This window comes from Carcharhinus amblyrhynchos, chromosome 8, assembly GCF_965287045.1.
Source record: "Carcharhinus amblyrhynchos chromosome 8, sCarAmb.v2.hapA, whole genome shotgun sequence".
Lineage (NCBI taxonomy): Eukaryota > Metazoa > Chordata > Chondrichthyes > Carcharhiniformes > Carcharhinidae > Carcharhinus > Carcharhinus amblyrhynchos.
The window spans coordinates 109,745,071-109,759,403 of record NC_137331.1 but is presented as its reverse complement, the minus strand read 5'-3'; the positions used below and the strand labels follow the sequence as shown (position 1 = coordinate 109,759,403).

Here is a 14,333-nt window from a genome sequence, read left to right as displayed (position 1 = left end):
TGTCACACTGGAATGGTCCTGATCTACTGGCATGCAGAACAACCTAAACCCAAAATCTTCTCCCCCTTTCCACACAGTCTCCATCTTTTCCTTCTTCTCCCCCATTTGAAGTTCCCATTACCATAGTGACAACAAGTTACATTTGTAAAGGGAACTCCCAGAGCGGCACAGTGGTTAACACTGTTGCCTCACAGCGCCAGTGACATGAGTTCAATTCCAGCCTTGGATGACTGTCTGTATGGAGTTTGCACGTTCTCCCTGTGTCTGCGTGGGTTTCCTCCGGGTGCTCCAGTTTTCTCCCACAATCCAAAGGTGTATCGGGTAGGAATTTCACTGATCCTGGGTCAATATTGGCTATTAGCTGACCATAATTTTGCAGGAACACAGATTCTTCATTTTTTGTGTGAAGCCAGCAGATTTAGGACATACTGTCCATTTTTTCCTAAAACACAAACAGATTTGATATTTTCCTTTCTCCTTCAAAGCTGTCCTGAACTGTGCTATACCTGCTCCCAAAACATAAAGACAGGCAGCCTGAAGTCTATCAACCGCAGTGATCTGTATACAAAAGCTTCTCAGTGAGATAGTCACATGGTGAATCACATTTCCAATGTCCTGTCCTTGATTAAAAAAAGCACTTTGTTTCCCTCTGATACTCGGGGCAGGATCAGGATCCCATCACGTGGCAGTGAGAGATGTCAAACCACAGGGGGATGTTCTAATGTGAGACCTTGGTGGGCTAATGCGAAGGATGAGCTTCCCAGATTTCACTAGTCCATCATCTTCTGTAGGCTGAGTACGACACACACACAATTTGTGATCTTCCAATGCACATATAAGGCAATGTGACAGCAGTAAGCAGACAGCTAAGGGAAATGTTTGGAGGATTAGTCACGCATCAGTGTCTTCCACTTTTCCAAACAGCTTTTTCCAAAAGTTTTTTCCAAACATTTTTTAAACTAAGCAACAGATATGAACAAGACACATGTAAGCAAAAGCAGGAAATGCCTTTTCTCTACCTGAATTAATATAGTCTGAGCCCTGATACTAAGCCAGGTCATCTGTCATAGAATGGGGTTTTAAAACAACTAATTATTGTATGGATATGGTAAGAGGGGAATATTGTATGGATATGGGAATGTAAGAGGAGAATATTGTATGATATGAGGGGAAGAATAAATGGGAACCTGAGGGGCAACCTTTTTACATAGAGGATGGTACGCATATAGAATGAGCTGCCAGCGGAAGTGTTTGAGATAGTCACATGTACAATTGCCTACTTAATGGCCTTACTTGGTGGTGAGGTGTGAGTCTATCCATGGGCCAACATAGTGCATTAGCAACATTTAAAAGGCATTTGGACAAATACACGGACAGGAGAGGTTTAGAAGGATATGGGCTAAGTGCAAGCAAATTGGGTTAGTGTAAATGGACATTTTGGGCCATAGGGCTTGTTTCTGTGCTGTAGGACTCTATGACTCGATATGTAGCCTGAGAGTCCGGCAATATTTAGAAACAGCAAAACACTTTTAGTAACTGAATAGTAAATTATATCTATAAGGGTCAAGTAAATAGAGAAGATTTAAGTATGCTTTAATTATTTGTTATTTGCTGCAACACTAGTTGTAGAAGGATCCACTGACAAAGGGTCATCTAGACTCAGAACAATGGCTCTACTCTCTCTCCACACAGGCTGTCAAACCTGCTGAGATTTTCCAGCATTTTCTGTTTTTCTTTCAGATTCCAGCATCCACAGTATTTTGCTTTTACTGTAGAAGGATAGTCTACAGAGCGGTAGGAGAATATTCATTAACCATTCACTTCACTGAAAACAGGAGCCGTGGGGGAGCAAACACTCCAACAGGGTTAGATTCAGCAAGAATGTTCCCAATGGTGGGGGAGTCCAGGCCAAGGGATTATAGTTTGAGGATAAGGGGTAAACGATACAGAACGGAGGTAAAGAGAAATTTCTTCACCCAGAGAGTGGTGAATGCATGAAATTCACTACCACAGAATGTAGTTGAGTCCAAAACATTGTGTAAACATTGAAGGGCCAAAGAGCTCACTCCAGCTTCTGGTTTCTATAGAACAGAGGGTGGGCTGGAGCAGCAGCAAGTGGATTGGAGGAAATATTCATCCGGAAGGAGCAGGGGACGAGTGGGCGCAAGCGGGAGGGAGGATCCCAGAAAGAACAGGGCACATGTGGGACAGCAGGAAGGGAAAACTGAATATGATCCACGGGGGGACCTGAGCCACGCTGTCTCCCCTTTGCCCCGTTACACCAGCAGTGAGCCCATTCCTCAGAAAGCCCAGTGTGGGCGAGGTAGGCAACTTCATTGGACGGCCCAAAATCCAGAAGTTAGGACACAGCATCAGTAACTTAATGTCAAAGGTGACCTGAAAACAATCCACAATCAATCACCACAGCTCTGTTCCAGGCTGTTTAACATAGAAACATAGAAAGGAGAAGCAGAGATGGGCCATTCAGCCCTTCGAGCCTACTCCACCATTTGTTTTGATCATGGTTGATCATCAAACTCAATATCCAGATCTCTCCTTCCCCCCGATATCCTTTGATCCCTTTAGCTCCAAGAGCTATATCTAGAAACTCACACCCCACCACCAAGTAAGGCCATTAAGTAGGCAATTAATACCCAACCTAATGGCATCATCCTGCCGTCTCTAGGGAGGTACTGGCATTGTGGTAATGTAACTGGGCTAGTATTCCAATGGCCCAGACTAATGTCCCGGGGACAAGGGTTCGAACTGCCCCATGACGGCTGGTAAGTTGATCTTTCTCTGCATCTTAGCTATGAGTGTAACACATTCTGCACCCCCTCCTTTCCCTCTCTATGTACGGTATGCATACAAAAGCGCGCAAGAAACAATATTTTTCACTGTATACTACCATATGTGACAATAATAAATCAAATTAAAAAAAGATGAATCATGGGAAGGCAAATGGGAAGTGACTCCTACCTTTACCCGTGAGGCAGAACCCGGCACTCGGAGAATCCCTTCAGCGTCCAAACCAGTTTGCTCCATTCTTGATAAAAGCTGGGACAAGGAATAATTATTTTATTATTTAACCTAGTTTCATTCTGACAACTCGATCAAACATGTTCGAATGTAAGGGCTGGAGTGATTGTCACATATTGTTCATGCTGGAGCAACCAAAACTGAAATCCCTTCATTTTAAGCAGCATAATTAATCTCCGGCTCCAACCGCCTCCAGTGCAGTTGGAACTTTATTCATCGACGTACATACAAACAGGAGTCGGCCATTAAAACAACCACAGCTCCTCCCCCCTCTCCCAACCCTGTATGACCAACTCCTTCTCCATCGCCAAATCCATTACTTCCACCTCAACTCCACCTTCTGCTCCCATGGCTCACGGTCTTGTCAGAGATAGACAGATTTTTAATCACAGAATTGTAGAATCCTTAAAGTGCAGAAAGAGGCCAGCACATCGAGAATGACTAATCTCCCCAAAAGAGCGCCCAGCCAGACCCTCCCCTCTGCCCTATCCCCGTAACATTGTGCTAATCCATGGGTGACTCATTGGCACAGTGGTTAGCACTGCTACTTCACAGCAGCAGCCAGGTTCGATTTCCGGCTTGGGTCACTATAGGTGAGGAGTCTGCGCATTCTGCCCGTGTCTGCATGGGTTTCCTCCGGCACTCCGGTTTCCTCCCACAGTCCAAAAGATGTGCTGGTTGGGTGAATTGGCCGTGCTAAATTCTCCCTCAGCATACCTGAATAGGCACTGGAGTGGTGCAACTCAGGGATTTTCACAGTAACTTCATTTCAGTATTCATGTAAGCCTACTTGTGACTTTAATAAATAAACTTAAAATCTAATTTTTGGACACTAAGGGGAAATTTAACATGGCCAAACCCCTAGCCTACACATCTTTGGACTGTGGGAAGAAACCAGAGCACCTGGAGGAAACCCACGCAGACACAGGGAGAATGTGCAAAGTTCATACAGACAATTACCCAAGGCTGGAATCGAACCCAGATCCCTGGCACTGTGAGGCAGCAGTACTAACTACTGTGCCACCAAACCATAAAGGAATTAGTAAGGGAATCAAAGGTTATGGGGAAAAGGTGGGAAGTGGAGTTGAGGATTATCATCTTGGATCATTCATGATCTCATTGAATGACAGAGCAAACTCAATGAGCTGAATGGCTGACCCCTATGTCTTATGATCGCTAACCCTGTCCCTGATTCAGCTCATCTGATGCTGAAGCCTATACTTTGTTAACTATAAATTATTGGTCGAGGCAGGTTGCCTCACATCCTTTATAAAGTAGCTGGAAGGGCGCTTGGCACATCATAACATTCAGGGCTATGGGCCAAGATCTGGCAGGTGGGATTAGGTGGGAGTTCAGGTTTTTTTTATTTGTTGGTGTGGACTTGATGGGCCAAAGGGCCTCTTCTGAGCTGTAAGATTCTATGATTCCATTCCAATGTTTTCCTAGCTTTTCTCCCACCTTCCACTCTGTGTGGACTTGAGCTTATCCAAATCTCTACTGCCCTTACCCTAACTTGTGTTAGGGTCATTCTTCACCCGCACCCACTATTGGCTTCCAGCCCTGCAACACATTGATTGTAAAACTTGCACAGTTTTTAAATCACCTCCCACCGCCCGCTTCCAGATTACTCCTCCTGCCCTACTACTACCCTCTGCATCTTTATTTTGATAAGTACCTCGCTTTGATAAACTGATTTCATACATCTGCTGTTTCTGCTAAGGTTTATGAGGAGGTAAAAAGTCTTCTTCTGGGAAACACATAAGAGACTAAGAAAGATCGCTGCCTTTCCATCAAAGCAAAATTCCACCCGCGTGACCTCTCTGTCAGAACTTGTGTTTTCTTTGTGTTAACAGTCCCCTACAAGTCAACTCTTGCCAGCATTTCCAGACAAGTCAGTCTTTCCAATCCTCAACTCCCCACCACCTTACATCCTTACTTTTAACAAAGGAACCCACACAAAAACATTAGGAGTCATGACCTGCTTACAGCCCACTAAGTGCTTCTTCCCTGGATCTAAGCCAAGGATAATACTTTATAACTTAATTGCTTAAAAGCCTGTATTCACAGTTAACAGGCCCAGCAGCACTCAGTTCAGCAGCTGAACCACAAGCTGCGCATCCTCGGGACATTTACAAGGCACTTCCTTTCCAAATCTCAAGGGCAACATTTTGGTAATTTTACAAGTCATGGCTCGTACGACCATCCTCAAGCCCAATGGCAAATACCTAAGGTTCAGTACCTAAAGCTGAAAGCAGTGCCTCAAATAGGATTGCCAATCCTCTAGGATTAGTGTGGAGTCTCCAGGAATTGCAGAACAAATCTCCAGGACATTGTTGCATGCAATCCTGGAAAAATATCATCTGGATATGAAAACTAACTTTTTTTTCATTTACTTTGACTTAGGGTGGCACGGTGGCGCAGTGGTTAGCACTGCTGCCTCACAGGCCCTGGGACCTGGGTTCAATCCCAGTCTTGAGTGCTTGTGCAAGCTGTACGCAGACATTCTCCCCGTGTTTGTATGGGTTTCCTCCAATTTCCTCCCACAGTCCAAAGATGTGTGAGTTAAGTGGATTAGCCATGCTAAATCGACCCTTGGGACAGAGGGATTAGCAGGGTAAATATGTGGGGTTACGGGAGATATGGATGGGATTGTTGTCAGTACAGGCTCAATGGGCCAAGTGGCCTCCTTCTGCACCATGGGATTCTATGATTTCTCTCACCAGATATAATAATATTAAAAATAGAAGGGAGAAAATTGCTGTTTGGTTGAGAGGCAGGTATCATGGTGATGAGTCTTTTTAATTTTCCAGTTGATGTAGGAAGGCAGTATGTCTGGATGTGTTGGTGAACCAATGGCTGGAGCTTGTGGGGGGGGAGAAGAGACAAGCCATGTGATGAAACCTCCAGGAACATATTTGATCACAGTTGGCAACCCTAACTCCAACTGCAAACTGACCGAAGGCCTGGGCAGCTGATGCATCTGCATTGAGCCTTACTCTTGAAGTCAAACCCTCAGGACACAGAAAGGTAAACACTTCCCTTTTGAGGAGCTTTTAAAGCAGAATGTGACACTACTGTTACAGCTTTGCTTGTTTGCGGACAGTTAATAAAGCATTCATAATTTTCAATCTAAAGTGAGGACCATGTTGGTCGTCATCTGTTACTAAATAGCTACCAAAGATTACCAAAGTTACCAAAGGTTACCTAAAGGCAACTCCAATATATTTGACAAAATGTTACCTTGGGCACATTTCTGAGTGTTTACGAAGGCTAGTGAAGCTCAGTAACATAACGTGAGCATCACTGGCCAACTTTAATGCACATCCCTAACTGCCCTTGAGAAGGTGGTAGTGAGCTGCCTTCTTGAACTGCTGTGGTCCATCAAGTGTAGGTACACCCTCAGTGTTGTCAGGGAGGGAGTCCCTGGGTTTTGGCCCAGTGACAGTGAAGGAACAGCGGTATATTTCCAAGTCAGGATGGTGAGCGGCTGGGAGGAGAACTTCAAGAAGGTTTCCAGAAGAAATTAGATACAACTCTTGGAGCTAAAGGGATTAAATCGGTTAAGATTATATTCATAAGAATGAGAGGGGATCTCATGGAAACTTAAAAGTTCCAACAGGGTTAGACAGGGTAGATTCAAAAAGAATGTTCCCAATGGTGGGGGAGTCCAGAACTAGGGACATAGCTGGAGGATAAGGGGTAAAGATAGGATAGAGGTGGAAAGACTCTTCCCGCTCAAAAAAGACAATAGGACTAGGGGGCACAGCCTCAAGATAAAAGGGGGGCGGTTTAGAACGGAGTTGAGGAGGAACTTCTTCACTCAAAGGGTGGTGAATCTCTGGAATTCTCTGCCCATTGAAGTGGTGGAGGCTGCCTCGCTAAATATTTTTAAGACGCGGGTTGATGGGTTTTTGATAGGAGAGGGGATTAAGGGTTATGGGGAGAGGGCGGGAAAGTGGAACTGAGCAGCGACAGATCAGCCATGATCTTATTGAATGGCGGGGCAGGCTCGAGGGGCTGGATGGCCTACTCCTGCTCCTATTTCTTATGTTCTTATGTTCTAAACCTTTTAAGACTGAGGTGAGGAGAAATTTCTTCACCCAGAGGGTGGTGAGTGTGTGGAATTCGCTACCACAGAATGTAGTTGTGGCCAAAATGTAGTCTGATTTCGAAGAGAAATTAGATGTAGCTCTTGGGGCTGAAGGGAATCAAGGGATATGGTGGGTGTAGAAATCAGGGTACTGAATTTGATGATCAGCCATGATTATAATGAACGGCGGAGCAGGCTTGAATGGCCAAATGGCCTGCTCCTGCTTCTAGTTTCTATGTTTCCAGGTGGTAGTGTTCGCGTGTGTCTGCTGCTCCTGTCCTTCTAGGTGGTAGTGGTTGTGGGTTTGTGAGGGACTACCTAAGGAGCCTTAGTGAGTTGCTGCAGTTCATCCTTCAGATGGGACACACGGCCACCACTGTTCACTGGTGGTGGAGGGACTGAATGTTTGCAGATGCGGTGGCAATCAATCTGTTCAAACTGAAGGACTAACAAACCAGTTTTGAATTCATCCAGGGAGAGAGACGAAGGAATTTTTAAAGAAGAACACTAATCATCAAACACTAATATTTGAAGAGGTTGGTTCACTCGGAGGAAACCTAGAATGGGGTAATTAATTTTCCAAACGCTCAATCTGTACCAGTGTGATGTTGAGAAAAGGCGGATGCCTGTTGATTTACTGCCCCCTCAGCCATCAGAAATGAAGAGGCCTCGTCTGACTCCACATCCCAGCTGGGCTGGGGAAAGGGCTGTTGGTTCAGGGCCAAAGAGATCATTGAGGAGGGGATTAAACTGTTGCATTCTCCAGGGTCTGTTTCATTACATGTGCAAAGCGATGATACCTTGAAGCACAATCCACAGCTGGAAACGAACCCGTCAAACTTAATCTTTTTCTGTACATTTTATTGAATATCTACTGTTTTTGTGCAGTTTATGGAGTGCCAATCGTTTTCCATAGAACATTACAGCACAGAAACAGGCCTTTTGGCCCTTGGCTGTGCTGAACCATTTTTCTGCCTAGTCCCACTGACCTGCACTGGACCATATCCCTCCACTCCCCTCTCGTCAATATACCTGTCCCAAGTTTTTCTTAAATGTTAAAAGTGAGCCTGCATTTACCACTTCATCTGGCAGCTCATTCTACACTCCCACCACTCTGTATGAAGAAACCTCTCCCCTAATGTTCCCTCTAAACTTTTCCCTCTTCACCGTTAACCCATGTCCTCTAGTTTTTTTTCTCCCCTAGCCTCAGTGGAAAAAACCTGCTTGCATTCACTCTGTCTATACCCACCATAATTTTATATACCTCTGTCAAACCTCCCCTCGTTCTTCTACGCTCCAGGGAATAAAGTCCTAATCTATTCAACCTTTCTCTGTAACTCAGTTTCTCAAGTCCCGGCAACATCCTTGTAAACCTTCTCTGCACTCTTTCAACCTTATTAATATCCGATGCAGATGGGGATGTATATGATTTTTCGAGTGCTTCTCGGTCTGCGCGTTTCAGATTCGACTCCAAGCTCTGTGCACCATGGGACTCCTCACCATCCTTCTCCATTACACTGAAAACAAGCCAACCCACGTTAAGCCTTGGTTTAATTGGGAATTCCTGCACCAAGTGTTGTACTTACTTTTTGAAAGATGAGAGGAATTTTTGTTCCTGGAACTTTCTTCTGATCATTTTCAAGCAACGTTGTGAGGGGAACACCAAAGGGGCCAGTTTCTGGAACCAACAAGGAACTTGTTAATCATCGCTTTTTTTGTGAATGAGGAAAAGCAGTAAGGTTTTTTTTTACAGTAATTTGATGCTCGCAGCCATTTTTCCCGACAATCTCATTATTGGCCGTCTCACTCTGCTTTCTCTGAAACTTGGTTGGAATTCTAGTGTTTGGCGCTCGACGGAGAATTTAACTTAATGTTTGCGCTGCTGATCACAAGGTCAACAAGTGAAAATAACTTTAAGTCAGATATATGTTTCCTCAGAAAGGTTGTGGGTGCTGAGTTGTTGCGTACACTCATGGCTGAAGTAAATTCCTGCACTCTGATGGAATCAATGTGGAAATTGGATGGGAGTTGAGGTCAATGTATTGAAGGATAGAGTAGGCTTGAGTGGTCCTGTGGCCTACTCCTGCTCTTTTTCCTTATGTTTTTCTCTATTTGCACCAATCTACCAGGGCTGTGAAGACAAAACATTTCAAGATCCTCAAAATGCAGCTGGATGCAATTAAAGGCATATATATTGTGTGAGGCAGTGGTGTAGTACCACTGTCACTGGGCTAGTAATCCAGAGTCAATGCTCTGGGGACCCAAGTTCAAATCCCACCATGGCAGATGGTGAAATCTGAATTCAATAAAAATATGGAATTAAAAGTTTAATGATGACCACGAAACCATTAATGAAAAAACCCATTTGGTTCAGTAATGCTCTTTAGGGAAGGAAATCTTACCTCCTCTGGCCTACATGTGACTTCAGGCCCACAGCAATATTGACTCTTATATGCCCTCTGAAATGGCCTGTCAAGCCACTCAGTTCAATTAGGTTTGGGTCTTAACTACTGGCTCAACTAGTAATGCCCAGGTCCCATAAAATAGGGACAGACTTCAAGGGGATCCAGTTGGCTTTACCCCTTCCTGACATTTGTTATGCTTTCAGGTTCTTCCAGTCTATCCGTTGCACCAAGCCTTAAATACACTCATGTCACCTTCTTATCTCCTTCATTTGCAAACGGCGCTCAACTACATAGATACAAAATGAATGCTGAATAAATGCAAATGATAAAAAATAAACAAGCCTAAACCCTGAGTAGGATTTTAAAGTCCCACTCACCTGGACTGGAAAATCTTCCAGTCCTGTTGAAATCAGGGGACTTTTGGCTGGCTGGCTGCAGGGGATCCCATCGCAGCGGGGCTGGAAAATCCTGGCCCCTAGAGATTTACAGGGTGTGATCTTACTGCCCATTCACACCGCACTCTGGCGGCAGCGAAGTCAGAGATTTTGGTGCCCAACCAGATCTCCGTTCACTGCAGCGGGATGGGAAAATCCCACTGGCGTGAACAGTTGGAAAATTCCAGACATAATCTTTTGTGCCTTCAGAAAACACAATGAGAGAATATGGTTAGTGTTGTGGAAAACTTACCCTTTGCTTTAACTCTCAATGTCCTGTTCCTCTTTAGTTCTATTCCGAGCGCATCATAGAACGTTGTTATCTCTATTAGAGCGAGGTTATGGATCTTTTTCATATCCTGAGTGGACAGATCTCCAATTTGTGTTAATCCCAGCCTGTCTTTCCGAATGGTAAATTTCTGAAATTGTGATAGAGTCAAGACAGTTTGCGAACTTCCCGAGTGGGAAACAATATCTTTGACAAATAAATATTACCTTGTAAAACTGAGTGAAGTTTGAGAGATAAAGCTGGTACTTTGCCTGAAATACGGGGCATTGCAACGTACACTTTGGAGCTCAGTTACACTGTGCCAGATATGATGCCCTGAATGTGTTTGTCCACAACCCGCATACACCATAGGCTGGGTTTTAACCTGAGGGCATAAGTTCTGGGGAACTTCATCATAAGTTCCGGGGGAAGATTCTGCCTCCGCCTAGCCTGGAGACATCGCTTTACTTAATATGAGGTAGCCTTCCATCTGTCTGCAGGAGGATGTCTTGCCTCATAAACCTGTTGGTCAGATAGAGGTTGATAAACTGCACTCGGGCAGGAGTGTTGGGCATTGCCAGTACTGCAGTTGGCCAAGGTACTTTTCTCTGAGTCTCCACCCAGGCATAATCAATCAAGCATACGCTAGCCTCTCAAAATTCAACTCAGAACAGTTGAACAATTGAGCATTACAACTACAGCAATTACACTTCAAAAGTATTCCATTGGCTGTAAAGCGCTTTGAGAAGAGCTTATGAAAAGTTTTATACAAATGCACACTTTTCTTTCTTTAATAGAAAAGGCAGACTATAACAAAACTGCTTCCAGCAATGAACAGTATTCAGGTTGAACGTGTAGAACTCATGAAACAAAATGTTTCAACAACAATTTTGCCATAGTAAATACTGGAGAAGAGAAACTCTGCAGTGTTCCATCTATAGCTTGGAGTTTGATTTGGAGACCTGGCATCAAGGCTTGTTTTGCAATAAAAGAACAAAGAACATACCACACAGAAACAGGCCCTTTGGCCCAGCAAGCTTGCACCGACACATGATGCCTTTCTAAACTAAAGACCTTTTGTCTCTATGTGGTCCATATCCCTCTGTTCCCTGCCTATGCGTCTACCTGTCAAGCTGCCTCTTAAAAGTTGCTACTATATCTGCTTCTACCACCTCCTCTGGTCACGCATTCTAGGAACTTACCACCCTCTGTCTAAGAAACTTGCCTCTCACATCTCCTTCAAACTTTCCCCCTTATACTTTAAATCTGTGTCCCTTTTTAATTGATGTTTCTACCCCAGGAAAAAGACTCTGACTATCCATGCCTCTCACAATTTCATAAACTTCTATCAGGTCACCTCGTCAACCTCTGACGTTCAAGCAAAAACAAGTCAAGTTTGTCCAATTTCCCCCAATTCAACAAACCATCTTCAACCTCAGCGACCCCGTGTCTAGTTAAAACCCCAAGAGACTGCATAGTTTCTGCTAAACTTGCCTGATGAAACAATCCAAGCACAATCACCCTTCTCACTTACCGGTAATGTTGTGCTACCGGGCCTCTTTGTAAAGTTGTTTTGACACCGCTGTTCTTTCTCAGCAGCTGTCAGAGACTCAGAGTAGGGGATGTCCCAGTTCAGCTCCTCTGTTATTTCTGGGCTGTTTTGCTGGCTTTCAATTTGACCATTTTTGTTATTCTCTAAGGGAAAAATAATTTTGTTGGCATTAGCAGTGGATGAAACGCAAAACATTCTTTCCCGACACAAACCACGTGAAATAGATGTCCGATTAAATTGTTAATCTGTTCTGAAATGCAGAGTACAGAATCTTCTTAATTCAAAGACTTAATGTTCTAGTACAATTTCAATAACCATTCATCTTTGCTCAGGAGTGCAGAATATCTACAGCAGCCCATTGGTCTCTTCTATTGTTACCCTTGTTGAGGCATTGGTGACCTCCCTCATGTATCTATGTGGCTGACAGGGATGGACCACAATTAACCTTGTGGAACTCTGGAGGTCATGGTGCCGTAGAAATATAAGGCTTTGGTGACTTTTAAGGCTACTAGCCAACTGTCTCATTGACCTTGCTTCCTGTCACATCTTCCTGCTGTCGCAGCTATATCTCTGAATGCTCTGACACTGGAACTGCAAACCACTGCCCTGCATCCTCCCTCAGTCACATCGACCTTCACTCTATTGCCCCTGACCCTCCATTCATCCCCCTTGCTCTGCCATTGATGATCCTTAAGCCACCCACTATCATCTTTGATGGAGGGGGAGGCGATGGCCTAATGGTATTAACACTAGATTATTAATCCAGAGACTCAGCTAATGTGCTGGGGACCCGGAATCGAATCCTGCCACAGCAGATGGTAGAACTTGAATTCGGTAAAAAATCTGGAATTGAGAATCTGCTGATGACCATGAAATCATTGCCGATTGTCGAAAAATCCATCAGGTTCACTAATGTCCTTTAGAGAAGGAAACCTGCTGTCCATACCCAATCTGGCCTACATGTGACTCCAGAGCTGCAGCAATGTGAATGACTTTCAACTGCCTTTGGGCAACTAGGGATGGGCAATAAATGTAGCCCAGCCAGTGACCTTCATGTCCCACGAATGAATAAAAAAAACAAGTGTATGTTGAGTTGCTCTCCAACTGCCCCCCCCACAACTCCCCATCACCCTCAATTCTCCCTCTATCATCTTTGACCTGTCCTCTGTTAACCCTGATTCTCCCAATGACCTGCCTTCAGTCACCTTTGACCTCCCCTCGTTCGTGCTTGGTCTGCCTTCAGTAGAGAGCGATACTTCCTGTATCGTCCAGCTCCCTCCCTCTTTCCCCCACAACCCTTCTTAAGGCCCGTCATAAACTGACTTCCCATCCTTGGGCAGCCATGTCCTGATCTCCCCAGACAATTCAACGCACTAACTCAGCCTCCTCTCCCCGGCCTGACAGAGACAAGACCCACATACAAGAGAAACAGCTCTTACCCCTCTAAATCCAGCAGGGACACTACCCCACTGGCTATACACCACCCTTAAATCAGTCATCAATCGGATTTGCTATTGACTTAATCTCAAAGATACAGGGCAGAATTCTCCGATCTCGTCCATGGCCAACCTATTGCAAGTGGGAACGGAGAATTTGGCATTCCAGCCAAAACTCCATTCATTTCCGGCAACATTGGAAAACCCCAGCCACGAACGAGGTCAGGGGTTTTCAGCCACAATTTAATCTGACGACACAGACATTTTGACAGTGTGCCAATGTATTAACAATGTTCCTGCCATTTGCCATCAGGGATTATAATCTGCCTTTAAACTGCCACCAACTTAATTCCCAATTTTCATCCCACTAACGAGACACTAACATTCCACCTCCCGCACAACGAGATGTGTCTGGTTTCTCACTCCCAGGGCATCACCATAGCCAGCCAACATAACCAAGGATCCCATGCTCCCCAGTCATTCCCTCTTCCAACTTCTTCAGTCGGGAAAAAGAGACAGAAGTCTGACGTCATGTACCAACCGACTCAAGAACAGCTTCTTCCCTGCTGCTGTCAGACTTTTGAATGGACCTACCTTGCATTAAATTGATCTTTCTCTACACCCTAGCTATAACTGTAATACTACATTCTGTACTCTCTCGCTTCCTTGTCTATGAACAATATGCTTTGTCTGTGTAACACGCAAGAAACAATACTTCTCACAGTATACTAATACTTGTGACAATAATAAATCAAATCAAATCAAATCATTATTACTACATGATCTGACCTGCAAGAAAGATTTGTTATGATGGAATTCATCCTTAGTATTAAGTCGTGAAAATACCTGGAAAGACTGACAAAGAACAAAATCCCAATGACAGGCGTCACTGAGCTATATTCAGACAGGTTATCTGGGTTTTCCCATTACGGGAGGCAGTATGTCATCCTGTATCCTCAAACAAAGGTCCAGCTTGTGTAACTCACCACCTTCAAACTTCGATCACCAGCATCACATCATCATGTAGACTTAGCCCCACCCCATCATACAACCTGCACCCTCAACCACTCCCCACTTCACCTTGACCAGGATTACTCTAATTTAAAGTT

General features: G+C 44.5%; 1 protein-coding gene across 7 annotated transcripts in view; it reads right to left on the bottom strand.

Moving 5' to 3' along the window:
• arhgap28 (Rho GTPase activating protein 28) overlaps positions 1 to 14,333 on the bottom strand; it is a 187,215-nt gene that overhangs the window by 29,490 nt on the left and 143,392 nt on the right. For all 7 annotated transcript variants that reach the window (XM_080194629.1, XM_080194627.1, XM_080194634.1 and 4 more), the window contains 4 exons: positions 11,771 to 11,931; positions 10,222 to 10,387; positions 8,716 to 8,807; positions 2,980 to 3,057 (listed from right to left, as the gene is read on the bottom strand). In XM_080194629.1, coding sequence (XP_080050755.1) covers positions 2,980 to 3,057; positions 8,716 to 8,807; positions 10,222 to 10,387; positions 11,771 to 11,931 — 497 coding nt within the window. The remainder of the gene's footprint in view (positions 1 to 2,979; positions 3,058 to 8,715; positions 8,808 to 10,221; positions 10,388 to 11,770; positions 11,932 to 14,333) is intronic.